Raw genomic sequence first — 26,633 nt, 5'->3', positions numbered from 1 at the left:
GCATCATGCAAGCCCCCAGGCCCCCAGGGAACCCCCCAGCACAGATATTTTCGAGGGAGGTGTCCCCCGTGGCTGAGGAAAGGCCCAGCTGTGCACAGCGCTCTTGGGCAGTATGAAAACGGCCGTCAAGTCTTAGCACGGCCACTGACACGGCCCCTTTCTCCTCCAGCTGCAAAACACACTTTTCTATCTCCCCTTTTATAATTCGTAGCTGATACGGACAGTAAAAGCATCCTCAGAGAGCTGCTTTATCTCTTTTAGCGTTTATTGGGCCTTTGAATCGGTGGCACGGCAGCACTGCAGGGCTCTTTGCAGGGCTGCTGCGTGCACTGTGAACATCGGTGAAGCAAATTTTGGGAACCAGATGCGTGTAGCAGGGCCAGCCCCAGCACTAGGACCTTGGGAGATCACCGATGGCACCTCGGGGACAGCTTGCGGCCCCGCAGCAGTGTGGGCAGCACACACGGCCTGGCAAAGGGGGGCACAAACACCTCAGGCTGTGCATGGCGTGGGACACCCCGAAATGTGGAGAGGAATGAGGTGGGGTCCCAATGGCCAAGGCAGGTGCAGAAAGCCCCTCCAAAATGCGGTGGGGACTGACATGGTGTGTCCCCATGGCAAAGACAGGCACAGAAAGCCCCCCAAAAATGTGGTGGGGACTGATGCGTGTCCCAATGGCAAAGGCAGGTAGAGAAAGCCCCCCTGAAATGCAGTGGGGACTGACGTGGTGTGGCCCCATAGCCAAGCAGGTGCAGAAAGCCCCCCCAAAACGTGGTGGGGACTGACGAGATATGTCCCCGTGACCAAGGCAGGTGCAGAAAGCCCCCCAGAAATGTGGAGGGGAATGATGTGGTGTCCCAAAGGCAAAGGCAGGTGCAAAAAGCCCTGCCTTTTGGGGGTGTGCATGTGGGGGGGACACATGAGGGGCACTGAGGGACATAGGGGGACACTGAGGGACACGGGGGGGCGCTGAGGGACATGGGGGGACACTGAGGAACATGGGAGGGCACTGAGGGACATGGGGGGACACTGAGGAACACGGGGGGGCACTGAGGGACATGGGGGACACTGAGAGACATGGGGGACACTGAGGAACACGGGGGGACGCTGAGGGACACGGGGGGACGCTGAGGAACATGGGGGGACACTGAGGGACACGGGGGGGCACTGAGGGACACTGAGGGACATACAGGAGGCATACAAGTCCGGGGGGAGGCACAAGGGGGCCGTAGAAAGCTCGTGGGGACCCCCACGACCATGCAGGGCCCTCTCCCTCTGCCCCCCCCACCCTCCTCTCTGCCCCCCCTCCCTTCCTATCCTCCGCCCTCCGCGCATGCGCAGTGCCGCGGCCGGGGCACTTCTTTGCACGGGCGGCTTCGCGAAATAAATCCCGTGCCCCCCCCCACCCCCCAAAAAAAAAAAAAAAAAAAAAAAGAAAGAAAAAAACCGCCCTCAACGCGCTTGCGCGGAAGCGTCGGTGGTGGCAGCGGGGCGGGGGGGGGGGAGGAAGAAGAGGAGGGAGGGGAGGAGGGGGGGGGGCCGAGAGCCGCGCGCGCGGCGCAGCCCCGCTCTGCCCCCCCTCCCCCCTCCCCACCCCCCTCCCGCACCCACCCGGCGCCCTCAGCCGCAGCCGCCCGGGGGGGGGGGGGGGCGCCTTCTCCCCCCCCTCCTCCTCCTCCTCCTCCTCCTCTTCCTCCTCACCCCATCCCGTTCCCGGCTTCTTGAGGTAAGCGGCGAGCCCGGCGCCGCGGGGCCTCCCCCCCCCCCTCCCCTCCTCTTCTTCCCCTTCCTCCTCCTCCTCCTCCTCCTCCTCCTCCTTCCCCTCCCTCCCCGCGGAGCGTCAGGACGTTACGGCGGGGGGGGGGGGTTGAGGGGGGTGTGGGGGGGGAACGGGGACGGCACCCGGCTGCCCCCCCCCTCCCCCCCCCCCGCCCTACACACCCTTCACGGCCTTCCTCTTCCTCCTCCTCTTCCTCCCCCTCCGGCCCTCGCTCCTTCCTGGCCGGCGCTGGAGGCGCTGCCCACGCGCCCCCCCCTCCACCCCCCCTTCACTTCAGGACCCCCCCCTTCACCTCAGGGTCCCCCCTTTATCTTAGAGCCCCCCCTTCACCTCAGGGCCCCCCCCTTCACCTCAGGGCCCCCCCCCCGTCACTGCGGTGCCCCCCCCACCCCTAGCACGGGTCCTGTCACAGCCGAGCCCCCCCCTTCTTCATCGTCGTCCCCCCCCCGGGGCAATTTCTCCTCATCCTCACTCCCCCCGGACCCCCCTTCCTCATCCTCACCCCCCTTCCTCATCCTCATCCCCCCCCTCACCTCAGCACCCCCCTCACGTCAATGTGGTGCCCCCCCCTCCTCACACCCCCCTATTTTCTCTCTCCTCACCCCCCCACCTCTGCAACCCCCCCTTTACCCTTCCTCCCACCCTTGCAACCCCCCCAGCCCCCTGTCTGTGCCCCCCCCTGCTGCCATGTTCCCCTCTGTGCCCCCCCTTTGCTTTCTCCCCCCCTATCCTGTACAGAAGGGCCCCCCCCAAAAAAAAACCCCTCTCCTTCCTCTTAGGGTGGTGCAGTGCCCCCCCCCAGCAAGGCCTTGTCCCCCCCCCAGGGCTGCTTTTTGGGGTGGGGGGGGGGGGAACTGAGGGTCTGCAGTGCCACAGGTAGCAGGAGGGTGGCTGAGGTCGTGCTGGCGGTCTGGGGGGAGAAAACACCCCCCAAAAATTAAAAAATATATAAAAATATAAAAATAAAGCAGCAAAGGTGCTGCGATGGCTGCTGGCGTGTTGCACCCAGCTCCCCCCCCAGCCCACCTCACCCCCTGAACCCCCCCCAAAAAAAAAAAAAAAAAGACTGTGGGCAGCGGGAAGCTGTGAGGTTGGTGCTGCTCCCTGGGGTGCTGGGGGGGTCACCCCAAAAGGATGGGGGCGTAGGGAGAGGGGTCACCCGAAAAAAAAAGCTGTGGCAGGTAAGGGAGAGCCCCGGGAACCTGCGCCGTGGGTTTTGCTCCTCTTCCTCTCCTCCTGCCCGCTCGGCCCCGCGCGCCTCGTACCTCGCTGCTGCCAAAATTAATTTCCTTTCTTCTCCCCGTGCGACAAAAGGCGTTGTACGAGGCGGTTCTTGGCGTGGAGCGGGGTAAGGAAGAGTCCTGCGGGGGAGCAGCGGGGTTTCTGCTCCCGGACTTGCGCCGAAAGCAAAAAATTTGGGAGCGCGGCGGGAGCTTTGGCCGGGGCTCGGCTCCAGCCTGGGCTTGGACGAAGGGACCTTGGTGGAGGAACGCGGTGCCCAAAGCTGCTCCCGGTGCTGGTGGTCACGTCGGAGCGGTGACCTGGGTGCTGCGTGGGGCTGGAGGTGTGCTCAGGGGCTCCGTGTGCCAACTGCGGCGTGCTGTCACTGGTGATAACGCCAACGGAGGGTGCTTGGGCGTTGCTGAAGGCCGCCTTTAATTCTGTTTCTTACCTCTCCTCTCCTCTCACGCCGGTGGCTCGGTGCTGTGACCGGCACCTCCACGGCTTTTCTGGTCATCTGGGGGTTGTCTCCAGGCCGCTTCTTGCAACGTGCAGCATTGCACGGGGTTGGGGATGTTCCCAGTGATGCCTCGAGCAAGGCTGGGCACCAGGAACTCCTGGGGAGGTCCCTGCCCATGTCCCGATGGGGACAGCAGCTCCGTGGAGAGGTGCCAGCGCTGAAGCCAGTTGTAAACACGGTCTTAAATCTACTGCTGACTTCTCAGAAACGTGCTCCTCAGATAGCTTTCAGGTGTCGCTGTGTTTTTGCCGGCTCAAAGGGTGGGTTTGGGTCGGTGTTGTGCTTGTGCGTGGCTCTGGGGGAGCAGCCCTTGTCCCGCTGCCCCTGTTCCTGCAGGGACGGCCCTAAAACGATGTGGGTGAAGCTTGGGGGAGCTTCAGGAGCTCGTGGCCTTCTAGCAGATGATGTGAAATGCGTTGGGAAGCACAGCTTCGTGTTGTGTCTCTTCACGTAGCTTTTTGGTGAACAGTGGGCCAATTTTCTTTTTTTTTAATTATTTTCTTCCCATCTGGACACGCTGCTCTCGCTGCCCGTACCCCGATCCCACCCCACCTCCTCCTGCGCCCTCGGTGGCTTTGCAAAGTTCATTTGGGGTTCTCGGGGGGTGCTCCTCCTCCCCTTGGAGCAGGATTTCCTGCAGCCCCTCCGCTCCTAGCGGGAATTGTTCCTCACCTCTCCTACCCTGCCCTTCCTCCGCAGACCACCGGTCCCCGAGGGTCCCTGCGCCTCCGGCCGGCCCCGTCCCAGCGATGGCAACGCCGGACGTCAGCGTGCACATGGAGGAGGTGGTGGTGGTGACGACGCCGGACAACGCCGTGGATGGCAGCGGGGTGGAAGAGGTGAAGACGGTGCTGGTGACCACCAACCTGTCCCAGCATGGGTAAGAGACGGCTTCCAGCACGCGTGTGGAGGAGCCAACCTGTTGGAACAGCCCCGACTGGGGTCCCAGTAGGACACCAGGAACTAAACCAATGGTTTTTGTGTTTTTTTTTGTGTGTTTTTTTTTTTTTCCATTATTTCTTTCAAGGCCGATTCGCTGAGCTCCGAGCGCTCTCAGTGCAGTGAGGTTTGGGCTTTGGGGTCAGGCTCGTGTTTACATAAACGGCAGAGATTCCCCTCGAACGCCGTGGTGTTGGATGGGTGACACCTCTCCAAAAGCAGCGAGCCTCTGTGATTTTTAAAAGTGTGCCCGTGCCCAGTTCCTACCCTGCTTGTTGGTGTTTGGGGCCTGCCCCTTGTTTCGTCTTGCTCCGTTCGGAGCAGCTTGGTCACGTTTGGGGTCCCAGGAATGCCCACGTAGCAGTGGGCTGTTTACTTTGTCTCCTGTCCTTCTCTGGTCTGTACCCAGGCACTCCTCAGTGCTCCGAGAGCTTTTTGAGCAGGTACAAAACCCCCGCTCACCCTCGGAGCTGGCTCTGGGCAGGTTTGCCTCGTTCAGGTGTTGCCAGGCTTGAAATCAGCGGGCAGCGAGCGGCTCTGTTTTGCTCTCTCCACAAAGCACATTTGTGTCCTTTCCTCAAATATGCCCTGCTATTTCTGTGTCACGGCGCTGGGGAGGGGCATCATGTTTCAGCTTTTAGAACACAAAACGGCCGCTGTGCTGCGGCGCCTGTCAAACTTGAGCAGGCTCAGCTCTGCTGGCAGTGGGGCCGATGCCACGCGCGGCCCCTCTCCGCCACATCCCTGCTCTGCTGCCCTCCAAGAGCCCCTTCCCTCCCTGCTGGGGCCCTGGGGAAGGGCAGCTCAGCCCCTCCTGCTTCCCGGACACTTCTGCCAGCAGTGACTCTCAGCTTCCCTGGCAGAGCAGCAGCCAGACATGAAATTGGGGCTGTGGCTCTCTTTGGAGGCAGCACGGCTGCTGTTTGTCATGTGGCTATGAGTCTTCGCAGCACCACGCTGTCTGCAACGCGAGCCATGGCAGGGACTGGCTTGGTTGGTTTGTTTTTTTTTTTAAATTCTTTTTTTTTTTTTCCTCCTATTTTTCTTTGGAAACCTCTCCTCACCCCGCAGTGTTCCCCGTGTGGCCGGAGCAGCGCTGTACAGCAGGAGGTGATGTCTCCTGTAGCTGTGCCTACGAGCACAGCAAATCTCTGCAGGCACCGGGAGATTCCTCGGGGGCTTTTTGAAGCATCCCAAACACTGACTTTGGCGTACTGGGGCATCGCTGCAGGGCTGTGGGACAGGTTTGGACCTCAGGCTCATACAGCTTGACCCGTGAGGCTCCTACCATGCTGGTGGCCAGGCTGTGTTGTAGAAGGAGCCACCCCTGGGCTCCTCAAGTCAGAGGATTGCCTTTGCTGGGCTCCTGCTCCTCCTGGGGTGTCTCTGCAGCTGGCTTTGGCTTCCTCACCCTCTTATTTTCCCTCTCCAGCTGGTGCAGGGAGAGCAGCTGGGGTTCCTCTGCGCCTCTTGGTCGTGGCTGGAGCACGAGGGAAGCTTTGAGCTGGGCTTTGAGCTCCTCGCTCCTCTTATGTGGTGCTGGGAAGCCCCGAGGCTGCAGGAGAGGCCGAGCCCAGCCCGACAGAGCTGGGGCTTGGTGCATTTCTCCAGTGCTCTTCTGGGTCTGCTTTTGCTGCTTGGAAAAGTAACACGGGCAAGGCTTGGGAGCTTAATTAGCTCCAGCGTTTTAGTATTGACTGGAAAAGGCAGAGGGGGGAAATGGAGAAACTAATGATCAGCAGGAAGCTTTGCTTTCAGAGCTGCTTGGAAAAGGGCTGGGCTCCCGTGCCCCGATGTGTTGCTTGTGTTTCTGGTGAGTGCTCCTGCTGCAGTGTTTTGGAGACCTCTCTCTTTTTTTTTTGCCCAAGTTTCCAGGGGAGGCAGGAGCGGAGGAGAAAGGGGAGTCAAGGCCATGGCTTTCCCTGCACTTTTTCTGCCTTCTCCCCTCTGGTTTGTGGATTCTCCCCGGGAGCTGAGGAGCGGAGCCTCCCCATGGCACGTGAGCAGGGCTCTGCATCCCACGGCTTTGTCATGGTGACCGGAGTGGTGGGATGCACCGTGGGGGTGCCTCGGGTCTCCTGCTCCTCCTGCGTCTGCCTGAGGCTCTCCAGAACAGGATGGGGGGAGAAACTGCCCTGTTTTGTGTTGCTTTTCTCCTTTTTTTCCTCTAGTTATGTCTCCTGAGCTGACAGACTTTCGTAGTTGCTTGGTTTTTTTCTTCTAAGCTGCTGAAGTTGGTTGTTTTGTCTCTGAAGGATGGGACTGAGAACGTGGGCTGGGTTATTTCTCCCAACCAAATAACAATTTTTGGTCATTTTAGGAGTGGTGTGAGTGCAGCGAAGCCCTGCGGGAGGCTCTGTGTTTGAGAAGCTGACTTTCTGCCAGGGTGACTCTGGTAGATCAGTCGGTGGATAAGGCAGTTTTTTACCTGATTGCAGGCAGAGGAAGGTCAGGATCAGGACTGGGCAGCGCTGGTTTTTGTGTGTCTGGAGTGGCTGCTGCCCTTCTTGCTGCCCCAGGGTGCTGTAGAAGTGGCGTTTCTGGCTTTTCCCTGAAGGAACCCGGAGAAACACAAAAAACAAGTAGCAAAACGATGAAAAAAACAGGTTAAAACTCTTCTCTTTCCTGTGTCAAACTGCTGCTTCTGTAATACTAACCTGTGTGCAGGCACATTAGCTCAGGATTTACCCTTTAGCGCCCTTTTGCATTATCCATCACTTCCCAGCACTCAGAACAGGTCCTCGTGTGCCGCAGAGGCAGCAGGACCATCCCCGTGGTGCCTCCCTTCCCCAAACCAGCTCCATCTCCCACTCCCTGTGCTCTCACCCCGCTGCAGTCCGATCTGCGGATCTCCCAGCTTACTCACCGGGTGCTGGAGATGCCGCCCACGTGGGCTCCTTATCTCCTGTGCCCTGCTCGCCCCCAGGCTGGAGCAGGGAGCGATGCTTTGAAGCCCCAGTCCCGCCCTGAAGCCCTGCACTGGGAGGCCAGGACTGAAAAACCAGTTGCTCTTGAACTGGTCCCTGTGGCACCGCGGGTGGGAAGCGCAGCTGCCGGTGAGTCACTGGGGCTATTGTTTTAATTCACCCCAAAGAGGACAGATTTCAGGCTTAGGTTCTCCAGACGGCTTTTCTTGGGAAGTTAACACATGGAAGCATGTGGCAAGAGATTTTTTTTCCACCCTTCTCCCTCCTGCGGGACCCCAGAGGCCCAGCAAGCTTCCTGCAGCCATCAGACATCTCCACTAACAAATGTCCCCATTAAACCCCTCCAGGAAAGCTCCAACGCGCACCGTGCCTGCAGATGGGACCACTTGGGAAGCCTTGGTGGCGAGGAGCGTGTCCCGTGGCGGGTCCAGGGCTTTTGGCTGTGCTCTGCAGCTGAGTCAGGCGCGTAGGGAGGATGTGGTGTGGTGAGGAACCGGCTCTGAGTCCATCAGCAGAGCTCTGAGTGAATTTGAGGGCTCTGGTGTAGGGAAGATGAAAGTGGTCTTCACTGCTGGAAGCAGATCTGGTTTAATTAATATTATACCTATGTGGGGTTGTAAGAGGAGAAGAGAGTGCAGCGGTGGGTCTGTAGCTTGTGTTGGGTTATCTCTGTTCATGGATCTACTGTCGAGGCTTGATGAGCTCTGGCACGGTACTTGTGTCGCTCCCTGAGGTCCTGCTGCAGGGAGGCAGCCCGCGCACCTCACACAGGTTTTTCTGGGGAGTTTTCTTAGACAAAGCTGGCAGAGACTTGTAAGGGAGGGCCTGACCCAAACCCTGGTTGTGGTAGCAGCTCTCTGTGTCTCCTTCCTTTGCACCCACAGGACTGTGTGCCGTGGGCTGTGTCGGTGTCAGGGCTGTGGGGCTGGGATCACAGAGCTGAGACAGGCAGCTGGGTCCTGGCGGTGCTGCTCCTGGACTGGTGGCAGCATCTTGTCCTTGTAAAGGAAAACAGCCGAGCCTCTCAAAACCAGCACCAAGTTTGGTGGGAGAACATAGCAGGGATGCCTTCTGGAGCCGCATCTCCTCGAAACATCAGAATGGAGGTCGCAGTTCCACGTCGCTTAATTTTGCGTATTTCTCTCTTTCTCACCAGCGGTGACATAAATGAAGACACTCTGGAGACGGAAAATGCGGCTGCTGCGGCCGCCGCTGCCTTCACAGCATCTACACACCTGAAGGAAGCGGTCTTAGGTAGGTTCAGCCCGAGCTGCAGCCCCCTGGCAGCAGGAGCCAGCCCTGCTCGCTGCAGCGTGGGGCTCGGGGAGGGGACTGGTGAGAGCAGGGGGTTCCTGTGGGCACACCTGCATCGCTGCCCTGTGCCAGGGGTGTTCTCTGGGCTTGCCCCCCAGCAGGGATTCTGTGCTGGGCTTGGGAAGGAGCCTGGGGCTGGGTGATGCTTGCTGGAGCGTTGCTGCCCTCTCCTGGTGCAGGCTGAGACCCGTGTGCCTGGTGTCTGCCCTCTCCAGCTCTTGCTTTCCCACCCAGCACAAGCAGGGATTTTGTTTTTTCCACCTGCTTTGGCTACAAGCAAAATTGAATTCAGTGAGCAAGCACTGTAACCCAGGTGGGGCTGGACGTGCCTTAAAATCAGCTACGTTCTGAAAACACGGGTGAATGTGTAATTGCCCTACCAACACCATTCCTTTCATTGTTACCAAGAACTGGATTTTCAACCCTGGCCACTGATTTCCGTGCATTCAGCTGGGGCTGGATTGCTGTAAATTTTTCTGCACTAATTCCCAGGGTAGCTGGATGCTTTAGTAGAAACTTGCAAGTGAGTTGTGGCCACAAAACCCCATTCCCACCCCTGCCCCATGTGCATTATCAATGTTTTTTGATGCTGAGCTTTAGCACTGCGTGTGCTGCCAGCTGGGGGCTGTGGCTCACGTTTCTTTTTGATCTGTCCCTTCCTCTGTTCCCTGTGAGAAGTGAAGATGGCTGAAGATGAGGACACTTTGGAGGCAGAGATTGTGTACCCCATCACCTGCGGAGACAGCAAAGCCAACCTCATCTGGAGGAAATTTGTCTGCCCTGGGATCAATGTGAAGTGTGTGCAGGTGAGGGTGATGGGCTGTGACACTGTGACACGAGCTGGGAGCGTCCCTGATGTGCTCCCAAATGAAGGACTTGAGCCCTCCCGTGACAGCATCGCAGCCTTGCATGCCTTTTTCTCGGTTTGGTCCCTCTCAGTAAGCTTTGGCAAGTTTTTTTTTTGCATCACAACCATGTCATGGTGGGAGAGGGAGAAATTACTGGGACGTTAATACCTCGTACGTGTTGGCTTGACCAAACTAAGCAGACCTGGCTGGAGAGATCCGACCTGGCTGGAGAGATGCTGTCCCAATTTAACTGCATTACTGGAGAGTTTGGGAACTTCCCTGTCCGTTCAGTTTGAGAGAAACCGAGGATTTGTTGAGAAATTAATAAAACATTGAATGGTCGCTCCTCTCTCCTGGAGGATTCATGGTTAAAACCTGCATGGATCTGGGGAGGAGGGCTAAACTTTCATTTCCAGGAACGTGCTGTGTGTGATGCTGTAGTAAGGCATCCGTGGCATTTACACGCTGACTACACAGCACCCTGCTGGGGTAGCATCTGTGCTGGGCTGGGCTGCACGAGGGATTTCCACAAGATGTTCCTCCTCCTTCATAGGAGAGATGGTCTCTTCTATCTCTGAAGAGAAGAACAGCTACTGGTGCAGGTGATTGCTTCTGCTGCTACCTGAAACCAACCTTTGTGCTGAAACCCATGTGCTTGCTAAAGAGAAGCAGTTTCTTGTGCAGTAATTGTGAATGAGAGTGCTCACGATAACATCGATTAACGTGGGCATGGAGAAGAGACCTGAACTTGGGAAACGCTTTCTAAGACTGGTCATAAAACAATTCTTTAGAGAGCTTCCTCATTCTGGAGGTTGCTTTTAGTTTAGCTCACGGGTTCAGTTCGAGCTGGGTGTGTAGGGCAATAAAAAAAAAAAAAAAAGGGGGCCAATTCCCACTCACGTTGAGTTTCTCCCTCCTGCAGTTCAACGATCGCCTCATTAGTCCCAAGGAGTTTGTCCACTTGGCGGGCAAGTCGACCCTGAAGGACTGGAAGCGGGCAATCCGGATGAATGGGATCATGCTCCGGTCAGTCTCTGTTTGTATGCAGCAACAGCAGCAATTTCTGTTTTCTGGGGGAGAACGGTGGGGTGGGACAGAGCCTTCAACACTCGTTTTGCTGCAGAGAGCACGAGTGTGCTGCTGAACGCTTGTCTCAGTAACAGCCTGGCCCTGGTGTTACCCATCCAAAGAATTTGAGTATCCTTGTGCATAGGGAATAATTTGGGGCAGCACGTGTTTCCCTGGGTTCTTAGAACTCAAACCAAGCTGGGTTCCCAGCTGCCATAAGGCCAGTGAAAATTCTAGTGGCCACTGGTGGTCCAGCTGTGCTGCGTACAAGTTCTCAGTGTGAGCTGCTCACTGTCACTCTGGTCATGAACCAACACTCCTACTGCATTATGTCTGCTTTATATCATTTTTTTTCCCCCCAAGGGCTTATTTAAAGGTTATTTATACATTTATCTTCTCTGCAGTTCTACAGCTACTGAATTCTTCTGTGGTTGTGTTTAACACCAGCCTGATATTGGTTCAATTAAAATCCATCTCTCTGCCTGTAGGCATCACCTCTTTCCCTAGGAATTGTCAGTGTTTTCCTGGCCTTGTCACGGGGTGACGCTGCATTTGCCTGGTTTCTTCTGCTTCAGTGCAGGCATCCCTCATACTCCTTCTAAGCAGCTTTTGCTCCGCGTAGGTTTTTGCATAATAGGCTTATGCCTCAGCAAGGCAGGTCTTTCAAGGGACAAAAAACAATCTTCATGAGGAATGTCTGAAGGCAAGCCAGGCAGCCCATGGAGACAAATCTTAGGAAGCTCAGGTTGTGCTTGGCCAGCAGCTTGCTTCGACTCAGGGCAGTCGAAGGGGAGATGATGTACATCAGTGGCGCCACATCCTTTGCTTAACCCTACTTATAAACTAAAATTAGAAGCCTCAGTTTACGTCCCATCTCTTTTTATGTGCTCTCGAGTGAAAAAGGGGAAGGAGCAGGCTTCCTGCTATCTCTGCTCCGAGCTGAGACTTCCTTTCTGCTGCAGTCTGCGGGCGTGCATGGGCTGGGTGCTCACGGGACCAGGCTGGGACCTCTCTTCTCTGTCCTCCCTGCATGAACCAGGCGTCTGTCAGACCAGTGAGGGTCCCTGGCTAAAACCACAAACCCCGTGCTGAAAAATCTGCTCAGGAGGTGGGACCAGCTCCCAGGCAAGCTTGTCTGGAGGCCAAGTGCTGCCCTGCTCCTGGCACGTGGAGGAGCAGTGGGACAGGAATATATCCTTAGGAAAGAGCTTGTGTGCATCTTCAGGCTCCCAGCCCAAGTTGAGTGCTTTATTGGTGAAGAAGATGTTTCCTTGGAGGTCACCAGAAATTCACCCGGCTCTGTCTTCCCCTTCTGCACATGAATCTGTGTGTGCAGCTATGAAAAAGAGGAAGGCCAAGTGGTGTTCTGGGAGGAGTGATTACTTTTTTGGTCCTTCTTCCTCTTTCCTCACTCTAGCTGTTGAGTAAAATTTTCTTTGAAAGCCGTCAGCCTGCCAGCAAGCAAGTTCCCTTCGCTTTCATGAGACAGTGTTTTGCTGAAGTGGTTAATGACCTCTTTGCCCATGCCCTGGTCTTGCTGTTGCTGTGGTCTTTGGGAGGAGCAGCCACGTGCTCGTCACTCCTCGGATCTGTTTGTGTCAAAGAAGCTACGATGGCAGTTCGGTTGGGCAGGAGGCTCTGAGATGTGGCAGAGGAGGGGTTGGAAATCCAATTGGTGCCATCTCTGCACCTCAGCTGCAGCACGATGTGTTCGGTGGGGCTTTTCCTCACCACCCTGGCCTCCTGAAGGCTTCCCCACCACTGGAGCACCGAGAAGCGGTTGGATTTGTGCATGTGCCCAGTATGGCACAGGCTGTGGATGCTGTTGTAAGGGACTGTTAACGCTGCCTGTAAGGACAGGGGAACTTGGCAAGGGGCCTCAGCCCGTTGCCTCTGCCTGCTCCAGCTCGTGCTGGTGTGCTGAGCAAAGCCCCAGAGCTCATTCATTGAGCTGACTGTCCCCAGGGTAATGCTCCTCCCTCCTTCTCCATCCTGCTGGCAGACATCGTGTTAAAGGAAGGCAGAAGCTGAGCGTTAGAGCCTGGCAGCTGCTCTGCCCCGGGGTGCTGAAATGTTATGGGGGATGCTCCACGGGTTGTCCCCGTCAGGAGCTGCTCCTCCAGCTCCTGACGTGAGCGTGTTCCCCTTCTTGCTCCTCTCTTGCAGGAAGATCATGGACTCGGGGGAGCTGGATTTCTACCAGCACACTAAGGTCTGCTCCAACACCTGCCGGAGCACCAAAATCGACCTGACTGGAGCCAGGGTGTCTTTGACCAGCCAGACCTCAACAGAGTACATTCCTCTCACTCCCGCTTCTGCAGATGGTAGGTGCAGCGATCCGAGCACCCTTGCAGCAGGGGCTTTGAAGAATTAAAGCATAACTAATGCCGCGTACCGACCGCCAGTTTATGCTTTGTGGGTTGTTTTTATTCTCTGCTTTTTTTTTTTTTTCTCCCTGCTCTGTTGCAGGATTCCCCATAGCAGAGCTAGGCAGAGTCATTGTTAGTGCACCCTGGCAGAGATGTAATAACTCACCTAGTTGCTCTGTAACACTGCATGACCTGAAGAGCCGCCCTTCTGCCATCCTGGCTTGCCCCAAACTGTGTAGCTGAAGCAGAAGACTGCAATTAATCTGTAAGAGCACAGTAGTCGTTGCTTGATGAAGTCACCCCCGTCCCAGCTGCTGGTCGGAGCCGTGTCCTGCTCCTCGCAGGAGTTGGGGTCTGCGCGGCCCCCGGCTGCGCAGTGTTGCTGGGGCAGGAGTCCTCCTGCGCCTCTCCCAGCTGTAAACTGACTTTGGCCTGAATAATTCATGGGCTTTCATTTAACACTCCCTGCCTGAATTATTTATTGGTTTTGTCTGCTGAAAGATTAAAGAGAATCGGGGAATACAACAGATTTTCATCTGCCCTCATGCATGTAGTTCATAAAACTGGACGTAAATGATTTTGCTGCTGCGTAGCATTAGCCCTAAATTTAATTCGACCTATAGTTACAGGTAACTGTTATATTAGAAAGTTTTCTAATTTCAATGTAGGCTTTTTTCTTTTTTTTCCTTAGCTCTTTTGGCTACTGAGAATTAAGAAATGCCCCCCGAGGGCTCCTGATGGTGCCCGTGGGGCAGGGTGCTGGCAGCAGAGTGCCTGTGCCCTGCAGGGAGCCTGCCGTGGCCGAGCCTGGCGCTTTGGTGGCGGCAGCTGGGGAAGCTGATGCTGATTTCAGTGCACGGCACAGCCTGCCCGGGCTCCAGAGCTGCAGCTTGCTCCGAGCCCTCCTAAAATCCAGCACCATGATTAACAGCTGGCTAACGAGGGGGTGCTTCCTGCGCTTGGGTGTGCTGGAATAAACAGAGCCCTGCAGGCTGCGGAGGAAAGGGAGAGTAATTGGATTTGGTGTCAGCAGCTGAGCGCTGCCAGGGCGCTCACGGCCACGTCTCTGGCCCAGATTCCCCATCTCCTGCTCCTGTGCATGGACCGATGCCGGCTGCCAGGCTCTGGGGACACAAATCCCCGAGGTCTGGTGGGCAGCGAGGGGGGAGCCGGTCCCTGCAAGGCTCTGGAAACCCCACGGGCACGCGGGTCTGGCAAGCAGTGAGCTGCCCAGAAGGGATGCAAGGAAATCGGGCTCAAAATCTGACTTGTGCTCTTAGCAATAACAGCGTGTGTGCAGAGGGGACTGGGAGGAGAGCGTCTTGCGCAAGGATTGCAGAAGTAATCTCTGTGGCATTACGCTCAGGGTGGAAAAATAAGTCCTGCAGGCACAGCAAGCCCCTTGGGCATCCCTCTCTGCTCGGCTTGGAGAGCAAGGATCAGATGAAAGCGGCCCTGCTGCAATAACAACAGAGCAGTCGCAGCAGCGCAGCGAGGGAGCGCATCCCTCAACCAGCCCCTGAGAAACGCAGAGAAAAATCAGGACTTTTTTTTTTTTTCTTCTTCTCTTTTCTTGCTATTGGTTGCAGTCAACGGGTCCCCAGCCACGATTACCATAGAAACGTGCGAGGATGCCAGCGATTGGACCACCAGCATCGGAGGTAACGGCTCGGCTCGGCGCAACGCATCCGGGGCAGAGGTTGGAAGTGATGCCGGGAGAAGAGGGGAACGGCAGGGACCAGGAGCAGGAAGCCTCTGGCAGGAGCAGCCCTGCTCGAACCTCCCCTGGGGTTATTTGTTTGCTGCTCACCAGTGCCCAGCGGTCTGACCGCGGCGTCGGCTTGAGATGAAATTGTTTCTGAGCACTAAAATGTCCAGCCGTGGTGTGGCCCTAGGGAAGGAAGAGTCAGAGTGGCTGTAAAATGCTTCTTGTGCTCCTCTGGTGTAATCTGAGCTGAGGAGGCAGATGTGGCACCCAGGCAGGAGGGGCTCCTGCTGCATTGAGGCAGGGCTCCTGAAGGAGGGCTGCCTTCGTCTCTCGCTTGCCCCTACACCCAGCTTGAATCCTGAGCTGGAGAAGGAGCTGGGCTTCACAGCACCCCTGTCCTGCTTGGCAGAGTTGGCTCTGTGTGCTGCAGAGGATGGGAAATGTCCTTTTAAGATGCCACAGGCTTTTCTCCTTCCAGCTGCCCTTCGGGTACATGCTCCAGCTGGGCTTTGTCCCAGCACTGTACCTGCAGAGCAGGAGGACTTCACCCTTGTAGGGGGCAGAAGCCAGAGAGAAAATCGCTATCACTTGGGGGCTTGTGACGTGCAGCCCCTTTTTCTGAGAGAGCCATAAAACCCCCGTTCCCATCTCTGAGGGTTTTGTGGGTCTCCCTCGCTTTGTCTTTCTCCAGATGACACGTTTGCTTTCTGGCAAGGCCTGAAGGACGTGGGTCTTCTGGACGACATCATCCATGAGTTCCACCAGGAGCTAGTGGAGACCATGAAGGGCTTGCAGCAGCGAGCGCAGGATCCCCCGCTGCAGCTCGGTGGTAAGGAGCAGGTCTTGGGCTCTTGGCTGTGCCGGGAAGAGACATCTGAGCAGACGGGCTGGTGGGTTTTTTCCTTAGAGACACGTGGATGACACTAGAGGGAGGCAGTTTGTCATAATTTAATCAGATTGCAGAGAAATCAAAAGTGAAATAAAAAGGGAATGCATTTCATTTCATTCTAGCTCATCACTCTCATAAATGCACGCTGGAATGACCCCTTCAGCTCGCTGCAGGTGCGGGAGGGGACAGCGAGGCTGCCAGCTGCATGGCTCCTGCCACAGCTGCTTGCTTCTGGTGGCTGCGGACAGGCTCCGAGCCTCGTGGTCAGAATTCCCCCGGCGCTCTGGGGTTTCCTATCCGCTGGCTTGAGGTCTCCAGACAAATCTTTGGCTGAGGAACTGAAGTGGGAATTGAGGCCATTGGAATAACAACGCAGCAGGCAGCTACCGTGCCAGATTTCTTATCAATCCCTGCTAAGTAGGAGAGAGCTGCTTATCTGCTAGCGACCTTTCTTATGTCTTCTGTCATCTCCTGCCCAGCCTCTCGCATTACCCTCGTGCAGACTTTGGCTGTCTCGGCTGAATGTGTTTGCTTTCATTTGGCTTCTTACAAAACCATAAATACTTGGCAGTGGGAATCTTGCGTTCCTCAAAGACCTGTGTGTTCTTTTCAAGACGCCGTCCTACTCAACAACGTCGTGCAGAACTTCGGTATGCTGGATCTGGTCAAGAAGGTCCTGGCCAGCCACAAGTGCCAGATGGATCGCTCGAGGGAGCAGTACACGCGGGATTTGGCAGGTACAGCCCAGGGGATGTGCTGCCTGCATTTGTTGGTGTTTCCTTTTTGTCTAAGGAAGTGGGCTTTGTGTTAAAGCTGAGGCTGGTGGCAGAGCCCTGGGGCAGATCGCCGAGGGTGTGCCACTGATCCTCGTCTCCTTGCAGCTTTGGAGCAGCAGTGCGATGAGCACCGCAAGCGGGCGAAGGAGCTGAAGCACAAATCGCAGCACCTCAACAACGTGCTGATGACTCTCACTCCTGTCTCTGTCCCCGCGCCTTTAAAACGCCCCCGGCTCACCAGGGCCACCTCCGGACCAGCTGCCATCACCTCTCAGGTCCTCTCCCAGCCGGCGCAGATCGCCGTCGCCCCGGCCGTGTCCCAGCTCGCCAGCCTCCCTCTCGGCAAAGTGGTCTCCACCCTCACGCCCTCGGTGCTGGGGAAAAGCCCGTCCCAGCCTCCCGCCGCCAGCTCCCCGGCGTCCCCCTTGCTGGGCGGCTACACGGTGCTGGCCTCCTCCGGCACCTCCTTCCCCGGCGCGGTGGAAATCCACCCGGACGCTCCCAACCTCACGGTGCTGAGCACGGCGGCGGCTCAGGACGGCAGCACGGTGGTGAAGGTGGTCAGCCCTTTCCAGCTGCTCACGCTGCCGGGGCTCGGCACCGCCATCCAGAACGTGACGCACGTGGCCGCCGCCGGCGGCAGCGCGGTGCTGACCGTGCCCCCCGAGGGCCCCGTGGCCGAGCACGCCGCTGCCACCATCGAGGTGACGGCGCTGGCCGACGAGGCGGAGCAGAAGTGAAAAAGGGGGGGGACCTGCCTGGAGGGACGTTCGTCGCGGCGCTCTGGGTGGAACTGCCTTTTTTTTTTTCTCTGTCTGCGCTGCAGGGAGAGGAGCGGTGTAACAAGCGGCACGGGTTAACGAGACTCAGAGCGGCTGGAGCTGGGAACGAGGAGGTGCAGGTCAGGCAGGGGGGGGGAGGAAGGATGCCCGGAGAAGGGAGGCAAAACGCTCTGCCGCGTTTGGAGGAAGGAGAAAAGGAAAAAAAAAGGCTGAAGTTTTTATAAAGCTTTCCTCCCTGCTCTCTTGGAAGAGTTATTCCACGCCTCTCAGCCCGGCCGCGGCTGGAGCAGCTGTGTCAGAGGAGCAGGGGCTCAGGGCGAGGAGGCGAAGGCGGCAGGAGGGAGATTAAGGAAACACAAAAGTGCTGAGCAGGCACAAATCTGGCTGCTGAGGGCCCGGCGGGAAGTGATGGGATGAGCAGGGAGCCGGCTGCTTTCCCTCTCCCTCCTCTGTGGGCGGGGAGCAGGGGTGGCTTTGTCCGTGGGCCACCTGCAGCCGTGAATTTGGGGCCACCATCGGTGTGTGGCCGTGAGCCCGAGCCAGAGCCTGGTTTCTGCACAGGGTGTGGGCGCTGCGAACAACCCTGCGGCCACAGCAAGGGCCTGAGCAGGGAAGGAGAGGGGAGGGACCTGTCCCAGGTTGTGATCCCCCAAGGAACCGAGGAACGCAGAGGGCTGGGAAGAGCTGTAGCTTCTGAGGACTTAGGGGTCTCTTTCTATTTTTCTTCAAGAAAAGAGGAAAAAAACATTGTTTGGGATTATTATTATTATTTTTTACTCAAAGGGGGATTTTTTTTTTTTTTTTTTTAAGCACAGCCCTCCTGGCTGTGACCACGGCACCACGTTCAGGCAGGAGGAGGGGTTGGGTGCAGCAGAGGAGTTCAGCAATGGTGCTGAGCGGGCTGCAGCCCGGTGCCCAGAGCCCAGCATTATCCCACCGGGTGTCTCTGCTGCAGGCCCTGCTGTCGTTTTCCCCCCGCCCTGCTGGGAGAAGATGCTCTGGGGGCTGCGGGAAGGGGGTGTTCAGCTCAGCTCTGCCTTTTGAGGGTTCAACTTGCTGCGAGTCTCCCCGCTGTTCCTGTGTGCAGGCGCGCGCCGGCTGCGCGCGGCCGTGTTTACACCGTCTCCGGCTGGGAGGAGCTGGGGGCTTGAAGTGTGGGTTTTCTATGAACTCGATCTGGCAGCAGCAATGACAGGTCACTTCAAGGAGCTAATAAATATTTTTTTGAAAGAGTCTTGCTTGGTTTATTGCGTCTGGCTGTCACGGCGAGGGTTGCAAACCAGGGCAGGCACACGCTGAATGAAGTGAAACCAAATAGCCACGCGTGTTTGCTGTGTGCTCGCCGGGGCAAAGAGCTGCTCCGGATCCTTTGAGCAGTGTGGGCACAGGGTGATGTCTGGGTGTTGAAGGAGCTGATTGGGGTTGTGCAGTGGTTTTCCTCTGAGCGGCTGGGGGCTGTGATCCTGGGACAGATAAGGGCTGTGCGCTGTGGGTCTGGCTCTATCGGGGTGTGTTGGTGTGGTAAAACACCGAGAGGTGTGAAGCTCGAGGAAAAACCTCACAGGTTTGTTAAAGGAAGGCATGAACAGCGGTGTGGAGTGGGAGAGGGGCTCCTGGTGCTGGGGGGAGAAGCCACTGGTGCAGGCACCCAAGCAGTTGCGGCCGGGTGTTTTCCTGGGGTTTGTTTGCACCTCCTGAGTCCCCAACCTGATGTTTCCCGCTGCCACCTCTGATTCCAGCAGCGAATCTGACCCTGTGTGCCTGCTGCCCTGACACAGACCATGCTCCTGCACCAGCAATGTCCCACCTGAAGCACCAGCCTTAATTTTCAGGTGATAACACAGCAGGCAGCTGGTTAGTTGTGCTGAGCCCTTTCTGCTTTTGTTGCTCTTGGGGCGTTACGCTGGGACAGGCCACGTGCCGCCCTGTGTGTGGCACGGCTCCAGCTCTGCTCGGCGCCCCGTGTGCTCTGCCTGATAGCAGCGAGCTCACCGAGCTGTTTGCAGGAGTTAGGGCAGGCGACCATGAGGAGGAGTTGTTCATCCCTTGATGGCATCAGCTTCTGTTCACTTTCAGCTGAGCCTGAACCCGGGGCCGCAGCTCCAGGAGCTGCCACGTCCCTCCTAATCAGAGGCTTTTCCCTTCCAGGGCTGCCTGTCATTAAGGTACGGCACTAATTGCTTTCTGGCTATCTTTGTACTTGGGACAGCCTCAGCGTGTCACACCAGAGAGGAACGGAGAGGTGCAATAACCCTCGGCTCCTCCTGCCCCTGTGGCACGGGGCCAGGGTGCAGCAGGATGAGGGTCCTGCAGCCGCCGCTGCCTCGTGCGATCCCATGGGCTTGGGGACGTGGTTTGAAGGGGTCAGCTCGGGGTGTTGGAAAGGGAGAACCTGAGGGGGCAGCGAGCCTTGGACATCATCCCCAGGAGAACAGTCCACGACCCTGTTCTCAGCGAGGTGTGTGCCCGTCCTGCAGCAGCAGAGCCCCATCCCCGAAAGGGGCTGGCTGCTCCTCTGGGGTTCTGCTGCTTTCCCGTCCCCTCTTTATGCACGCCGAGCAGGACCAGAAGCTTTGTAAGGCTGTGAAAGCCGCTTTCTCCTTGCCGTGGCTCCCGGAGCTGCGGCTCTGTGGATCTCACCTGTAAAATCAGCTCAAGCCAAACCTCCAAAGAGCCCACCTGGAACAGAAAGAGAGCTCAGAGCGCAGCCAGCCCTGCCTGGCTGAGCCTGCCACGGTCTGCCCAGGCTGTGGCATCTTGCAGGGGAGTTGTTGGGGTTTTGCTGTTTCCTCGCTGGCGATAACACCTGGGGGAGTGCCTGGAGCTTGCCACGTGCCGGGCAGTGACAGCCCTGGTGAGCTGCGATAGGGCTGGGTTTGGGACTTGAGAAGTAGAAGCAAGGGCGAGCTGTCTATGGCAATGCACATAAAGGTGTTAAAACAAGTGGTTACGGCGTGCGGGTCATCGGCCGTGGGCTGGCTGCAGCGAGGATGCAGCCGCTGGGACTGGAGCAATGCACCCTGGCAGTGGGGAACACACGGGGGGCTTGTTCCTCTCCTGGTTCTTCAGCCCCGTTTGCAGCCGCAGGAGCAAACTGTCCCCCGTGGGAGTGTGTCTTGGGGGCAAGCACCGCGGGTGGCACCGAGGTCGCCTCCTCCGCTGCAGTCCCTGCCTCCTGCCCTCGCCTTTGGGCTCTTCATCACAGCTGGGGGGGTTTCTGGGGCTGCTCCAGGGTTCCTGTGCCCCAAAAGCACAGCATGGGGGTGAATCCATGAGGGGCAGCCCCCCCACCAGCTGGGCAGAGCCACCCGTTCTGCCAGCCCCACGCTGCCGGTGCTGCGCTCCCCGTCCCCGCTGGGTGCTCGGTCACGTCCCCTTCCCTGCCTGGGTGTTTTGGGGGGAGCCACCCTGGGTGCTGCGCTGCTGCAGGAGCTCAGGGCTCGCCTCTGGGGCCGACCTCGCCAAGGGCTGCGGGTGACCCACGCACGGTCGCTGGGTCTTTTTCTCCTCCTGGTGTGAGCACACAGAGCTGAGCCCGCTCCTGCCCGGCTCCCGGGGGACCCCCGAGCCCCTCTGCAGTCCCCGGGCACCTCCGTGCTGCCACAGGAGCTGCAGGCTCAGGAGATGCTCCAGCCCCTCTGAGGCCCCCCAAGGCTGGAGCTTGGCCCCCAGCAGCTGCAATGAGCACAAAAGCAGCGAGCCCGGGGCGGGAGGGAGGCTCCTGGCTGTGGTGGGGGCTGTGGACGAGCCAATTCCCCCCCCCAAGCAGCTTCCCCTGGAAGCGCTGCGGAGCTGCTGAGAGGAACGGAAAGCGAAAGTCGGGTCTTACGGCTGGGTTTGTTTGTCTGAAATCAGCAAACGCTTGGTTTCGCTCTCCCCTCGCCCTCTCCCTGCTGATGCGGTGACGCAGCTTTGTGCTCCCTCCCCTCCGCCGGGCTGATGTTAGGTAACGGCCAAACGCCGGCTGCTCCTCTGGGGTTCTGCTGCTTTTCTGTCCCCTCTTTATGCATGCTGAGCGGGACCAGAAGCTTTGTAAGGCCGTGAAAGCCGCTTTCTCCTTGCCGTGGCTCCCGGAGCTGCGGCTCTGTGGATCTCACCTGTAAAATCAGCTCAAGCCAAACCTCCAAAGAGCCCACCTGGAACAGAAAGAGAGCTCAGAGCGCAGCCAGCCCTGCCTGGCTGAGCCTGCCACGGTCTGTCTGGGCTGTGGCATCTTGCAGGGGAGTTGTTGGGGTTTTGCTGTTTCCTCGCTGGCGATAACGCCTGGGGGAGTGCCTGGAGCTCGCCACGTGCCGGGCAGTGACAGCCAAGTGCTGCAGGGAGGCAGAGGAGTCGTGCCCACAGGCAGCGCAGCCCCCCTGGGATGGGGACTGATGCCTTTCTCGGCTCCCAGGGCTCTCTCCTGCTGCCACCTGAGCCCTGCTCTTTGCTGGGGATGCGCAGAGCAGAGCCTGGCCCCGTAGCTGTGGCCCCACTGCCAGCAGCAATCGCGCCGTGGGTCTGGTGGTGACTGGGTTTTGGCACAAGGACGAGGCATCTCTGCTGCCTGCAGGTGGCCAGCTGACCCCAGGACCCGTTGCTTGGGTAAGGATCTCTCCACTGCCCCCATCCCCAGTGTGAGAGCCTCTTTCCCTCCAGTGCTGTGGGTTTGGGACTCCTGGCCAGGCTGGGGCTCCCTCCAAGGTACCCAGGGTGCGACCACACAAGGCCAGAAAGCAGAAAGCAGAAAGCACAGCTCCTCCTCCTCCTCCACCTCCTCCTTCTCCTTCCCGTGTTGACAAACACTCCAGAAAACAGCCTCTGCCCCTCCTTCTCCATCTGCTCTGCCGCCAGTGCAGCGGGCTGGCTGTGGGCTCCTTTGCATTTCCAGCTCCTGCTCGTTCTGAGGAAGCTCCCCTCTTCCCCTCACCATGAGAGCTCGCATCTGGGCACCTGCGTGGCACCAGCTGCAGTGCAGGCACCGGGCACGATGCACAGCCCGTGACGGCCGGCTTTAACACCACCGCTGCCACCTCTGAGCCTCGCCCTCCCATGCCTGCAATCTTTTACAGCCCCTCACATCTGGGGCGTGCTCGTTCTGCCCAGCTGCTTTCCAGAACGTGCTGGGTGTTGGCACAGAGCTCATTTTATTAGCTGGGGAAGCCGGGGCTGGGGCTCGGCCACGTTGTCCTGCACGCAACAGCCGGTGCTCCCTGAAGCCCCTTGCCCAGGCTGGTGAGGCTGGAGGGGGGCTGTCTCTGGGGCAGCCTCCTGGGGGGCCCTCCTTGGCCTTTCCATGGGGTCTGTGTGGTTTTGGGGTGTCAGCAGGGTCAGCAGGGCAGGCTGTGCTCGCCGGTTACCCGTGCAGGCTGCTGCTGACTTTTGGCAGCACCCAATGGTGCAGCGGGAGGATGCTGCCCCAGCTGGGTTGCGGACGTCCTGAACTGCTTTGGCTCGGCTGGGAGAGCTGCGAGGGAGCTGGGAAGGGGCAAAACTGGGATGGGGAAGGCTGGAAAGCCGAGCAGCCCTTGCACTGCAGGTGCTGAGGTCCAGGTGATGGTGCCCTGGGCTCTTGCTGCCCCAGGTGCTGGCGCAGCCACCGCGTTGCACAGAGCCAACGATCCCATCCTCAGCTCCGAGCGCGCTCGCTTCTGGGGCTGGATTCTTTTTTTTTGGCTCGAGGTTGAACTTCCTGTAGCTGGGTGCACCTCTCCAGGCAGGGAAAGGAATGGAAAATGAAACTGCCGGGATGATGAACAGAAAGGAAACCAACGAGCCCTGCCCCTCCCGGAAGCCCTTTAAAAACAGAGGCCGTCGGGTTCCCTCCTGGCAAACCTTCGCCGGGCTGGGGACCGGGGCCACCCCTGCACGACCCCCGCCTGTCCCTCGCTGTTTGCGGGGCGCGGAGCGGCTGCTGGACCCGGTGAGCTGCGGCCGGGGCAACCGAGGAGGGGGGGGGGCTGGCGGCCGGGAGCAGCCCCCGGGGTGCAGGAGGAGGGACGGGGGGCTTTGACAGGGGGACGGGGACTGGGAGCGGGACACACAGACAGACAGACGGACAGACACACAGACAGACAGACACAGCAGCCCGGTTCCCGGGGGTGCAGAGGGAGCGGGGCCGGGCCGGGCGCTCCCCTCCTGTTCGGTGTCCCGTGCAGGCAGCGCCTTGCGGTACCCCCCCCCGGTGCCTGTGCATCCCCCCCCCGGTGCCTGTGCATGACCCCCGGTGCTTGTGCATGACCCCTCGTGCCTGTGCATCCCCCTCCAGTGCTTGTGCATGAACCCCGGTGCCTGTGCATGCCCCCCAGTGCCGGTGCATCCCCCTCCGGTGCTTGTACATCCCCCCCCGGTGCTTGTGCATGAACCCCGGTGCTTGTGCATCCCCCCTCGGTGCTTGTGCATCCCCCCCTGGTGCTTGTGCATGCTCCCCGGTGCCGGTGCATCCCCCCCCGGTGCTTGTGCATGCCCCCCCGGTGCTTGTGCATGCACCCCCGGTGCCGATACATCCTTCCCCGGTGCCGGCGCATCCCCCCCGGGTGCCGCCGGCTCCCCGCGCCCCGCTGCCTCCGGGCGCCGCCGGCTCCCCCCGCTCCGGTGCCGGTGCCGGCTCCCCCCCGGTGCCGGCGGGAGGGGCGGGGCGGGGCGGCCGTGATGCAATTTCCGCGAAGTCCGGCCCCTCTTTGAATGCGGGGAGGCCCCAGAAACGAAACCAGCGCCGGCGGCGGGGAGCCCCGAGCGCAGGGCTGCCGCCCCGGGCTCCCCCCCACCATCCCCGGCCGCGGCAGCGGTGAGAGCGACGCTGGGTTGGGGGGAGCGGGGGCTCTGCGGGGTGCCCCGGGATGCTGGGGGGCACCCCGAGGTGCTGGGGGTGCCGGGGGGGGCACGGGGTGCGCTTGGTGCTGCGGGATCCCTTTGGCACGCAGCGCGGGGCTGGGTGCGCGCTGGGGAGATGCCGGGCGCAGGGGGGCCCTGGGGTGCTCCGGGGGTGCTCGTGGGGGCGATGCAGGGTGCGCAGCCCCCCCACTCCGGCTCCCCGAGCTCGCAGCATCTCCCTGCCCGTGCGGGAGCCCCGGGGGAGAGGAGGGGATGGTGGTCAAGGTGCGGTTTTTGGGGTGCAAAGTCCTGGCCGGGGGTGGCAGGGATCAGCTGGGCTGGCAGGGGCACGCTGCGTGCCCCCACCCCCGGCAGCAGCCCCCCGGTTCCTCTCCGCTGGAGCTTCTGAGCTTCGGGGATGTGGTCTGCAGCTCGCGGTGAACTTTTCCTGTTTGGTTAAGGCAAACGCGGTGGCTGCGGCTGCAGGTGCCCGAGGGCTCCGTGCAACCGTGCCCCGGCGTGCGAGGGGCTGTGCGCACCCCGGGGGCTCCCCCCTGGGAGAAGCGTGCCGGCCCTCCATCCCCCCCGGCTCTTTGGGACGCGGAGGGAATTGGCGTGGTGAAAGTGGCCGGGAAAAGGAGATTTGCTGCTCCAAAAGTTGGATTTGCTCAGGAGGGAAATGCAGGGGAGGGGGCAGCCCGCTGTCGCTGCGAGGATAAGCGCAGGTGGATGGGGAAGCGAGCGGCACGGAGCAGCACCTGTGGGGCAGCACCGGTGCAAACCCTTCCCAGTGGCCCGGCTGTGCCACCCGCTTGTGGGGTGCTTGGAGATGCTGCACAGATCTCGCCCTGCTCCTCGGAGCATCCTCAGCTGTGAAGACAAAGTCCTGGGGTGCCCAAACCTTGGCTGGGACAGATGACCGGGGTGCAGGACCAGAGTCCCCTGAGGCGCGCATGTCCACTGGCAGTGGGGAGATGCAGGGGGCAGTCCTGGCACTCTGAGCCACCCTGCTTGCTGCGACCGAGGGGCACTTGGCTCACGCCAGTGTGATGGGTTGCCTAATTTCCTGTCAATAATTAATTGAGGCGAGATCTGACAAAAAAGCCGCCCTCCTCCCCCAGCTCTGCTCCGGGTGCGAGCAGGACCAGCGGCGCGGGCACGCTGAGCGTTCCTCTGCTGCAGCCAGGCAGGCGGCCGCGCTTCTGCTCACCATGCCCAGGGAAATGTGATTACCCTGCGCGTCAGCACAGCCCTGCGAGGCGGCCGCCGAGGGCAGGAGATGATGCTCGGATGCAGCGAGCCCTAGCCCTGACCCAAAGTGTTTTTCTTCCTGAGCATGGAGGAAATGTTTTTGGCGAGGCGGTGGCGTGCTTCGCTTTGGTTTTCAGAGGTCAGAGCGGTGCTGGGCAGAGGGTGCTCGTGGAGCTGAGGGTGTGAGGAACTGGGAGAGAGGCAGATGGTCCTGGTGGAGCTGGGCTCCAGAGCAGGTGTGTACCAGTCCATGCCATTCGAGCGACTCGTTTCGCCCATCAGCGGGTCGCAAGTGGCTTTAAACCCCAGTTTGTGCTTTTCGGGGCTCGTGCAAAGAAGGGGTGTTTGGAAAATGTACAAAATCCGACTTGCAAATTGCGGTCTGTGGCTCGCAGGTATCTGTTCCTCCTGATCAGCTGCCACCATCCTCGAGGCCACGTGGATTTTGCCCTGTTGACATCAGAGTTTTATTGTCAGCAGGAAGGCTGGTTTGTGGGGCAGCTTCCTTGAACTTCCTTGTGCCACACATCTCTCCTCCACCAGCTTTTGGATTTCAAAAGCTCCTGTTGCTTTTTTTTCTTTTCTTTTCTCCTCCTCCCTGTTCTGCTGTAAGGTGGTCGTGGAGATGAAAAAGCTTTGAATTGGCTTTAATGCTGGTGATCCACGGAGACTTTAAGAGGGGGATGCACTTCCCTTTCCTCTTCCCTCCTACTTACAGACCCGGACAGGGAGCTTGTTCCAAGAGCTTGCTGAAAATCAAACACTTTGTTAAAAAAATAAACAGCAGCAGAATTGACCCTTTAAAGCCAGAATACTCCCTCGTGGCTTTTTTTAAGCTGGGATGTCCTGCCTTTGGCATGAATTCCAGTAACGCCCCGGCTTCCCCGTGCGCTCTTTATTAGTAGTTCCTAAACTGCTTCACGGAGCGGGTCGGTGTCGGAGTCGTTGCAGCGCTGCAGGACCTCGTCCTGCTCCCTGCTGGGCTCAGCTGCTGGGGGTGTGCGCTCCTCCTGCGCTGCCCTGACCGAGCTGAGAGCCAGCGATCAGGTTTCAGCCGCTCGATTTTGTGTCACTGAGCTCTTTTGGAGTTCTCGCCCGTGACCGAGTCTCCTCCATGCCAGATGTTGCACAAAGCCTGGACGCGAGCGCTTCCCCCCCACCCCCCGAGGATTTGCTTCCAGAGGAAGGAAGGTGATACTGCTATCAGAGGGAAACCAAAGTGGGCCAAAAGCCACGGATGTTAGCCCTGATCCCGGCAGGCTCAGGAACATGCTCTTGACCAGTTCCCGTGCTCGCCAGACCCTCTGCAAAGTCCCTGCAGCGAGCTGAGCCCGCAGCGGTTGGCTCAGCACCTGCAGCCCCATGGCAGCGCTGCCCTCGCTGTCTTATTGGGGTTCAGCATCACTTTGTGCCCCCGGGCAGGACACACAGCTGCCCCACTTCACCTCC

General features: G+C 59.1%; 2 protein-coding genes across 8 annotated transcripts in view; both read left to right on the top strand.

The window, feature by feature from the left end:
- The first annotated feature begins 1,614 nt into the window (after window positions 1-1,614).
- Window positions 1,615-18,373, top strand: GMEB2 (glucocorticoid modulatory element binding protein 2). 4 transcript variants are annotated; one of them, XM_084538173.1, is made up of 10 exons: window positions 1,615-1,726; window positions 4,221-4,401; window positions 8,544-8,641; window positions 9,380-9,507; window positions 10,472-10,575; window positions 12,784-12,941; window positions 14,576-14,647; window positions 15,386-15,523; window positions 16,198-16,320; window positions 16,465-18,373. In XM_084538173.1, exons 2-10 carry the CDS (start codon window positions 4,271-4,273, stop codon window positions 17,097-17,099), a joined length of 1,587 nt encoding a protein of 528 aa, XP_084394299.1. In that variant the 5' UTR covers window positions 1,615-1,726; window positions 4,221-4,270; the 3' UTR covers window positions 17,100-18,373. The 4 variants fall into 4 exon arrangements, with proteins under 4 accessions (XP_084394299.1, XP_084394297.1, XP_084394298.1 ...); XM_084538171.1 differs by having other exon boundaries at window positions 9,377-9,507; XM_084538172.1 differs by lacking the exon at window positions 1,615-1,726 and adding an exon at window positions 2,856-3,128 and having other exon boundaries at window positions 9,377-9,507.
- A 138-nt stretch (window positions 18,374-18,511) lies between these two features.
- Window positions 18,512-26,633, top strand: part of HELZ2 (helicase with zinc finger 2) — a 30,789-nt gene continuing 22,667 nt past the window's right edge. The window contains exon 1 of one of the 4 annotated variants that reach the window (XM_084538167.1): window positions 18,512-19,306. The gene's annotated coding sequence lies outside the window, so the exon portion shown is untranslated. Of the gene's footprint in view, window positions 19,307-20,707; window positions 21,726-22,925; window positions 23,044-23,814; window positions 23,908-26,633 lie in introns of those variants that run through there. The other 3 variants (XM_084538168.1, XM_084538165.1, XM_084538166.1) reach the window with 3 other exon arrangements.

This window comes from Aythya ferina (assembly GCF_964211825.1).
Source record: "Aythya ferina genome assembly, chromosome: 16".
Classification (NCBI taxonomy): Eukaryota; Metazoa; Chordata; class Aves; order Anseriformes; family Anatidae; genus Aythya; species Aythya ferina.
The sequence above is the reverse complement of the archived record's forward strand: the minus strand, read 5'-3'. Positions and strand labels throughout refer to the sequence as shown.

Bases quoted from the DNA above. Each gene is read 5' to 3' on its own strand.
- GMEB2 (XM_084538171.1), top strand. From the start codon at position 4,271: ATGGCAACGCCGGACGTCAGCGTGCACATGGAGGAGGTGGTGGTGGTG. The intron at 9,508-10,471 runs GTGAGGGTGATG...TCCCTCCTGCAG, and splicing joins TCAATGTGAAGTGTGTGCAG to TTCAACGATCGCCTCATTAG. The intron at 14,648-15,385 runs GTAACGGCTCGG...GTCTTTCTCCAG, and splicing joins TTGGACCACCAGCATCGGAG to ATGACACGTTTGCTTTCTGG.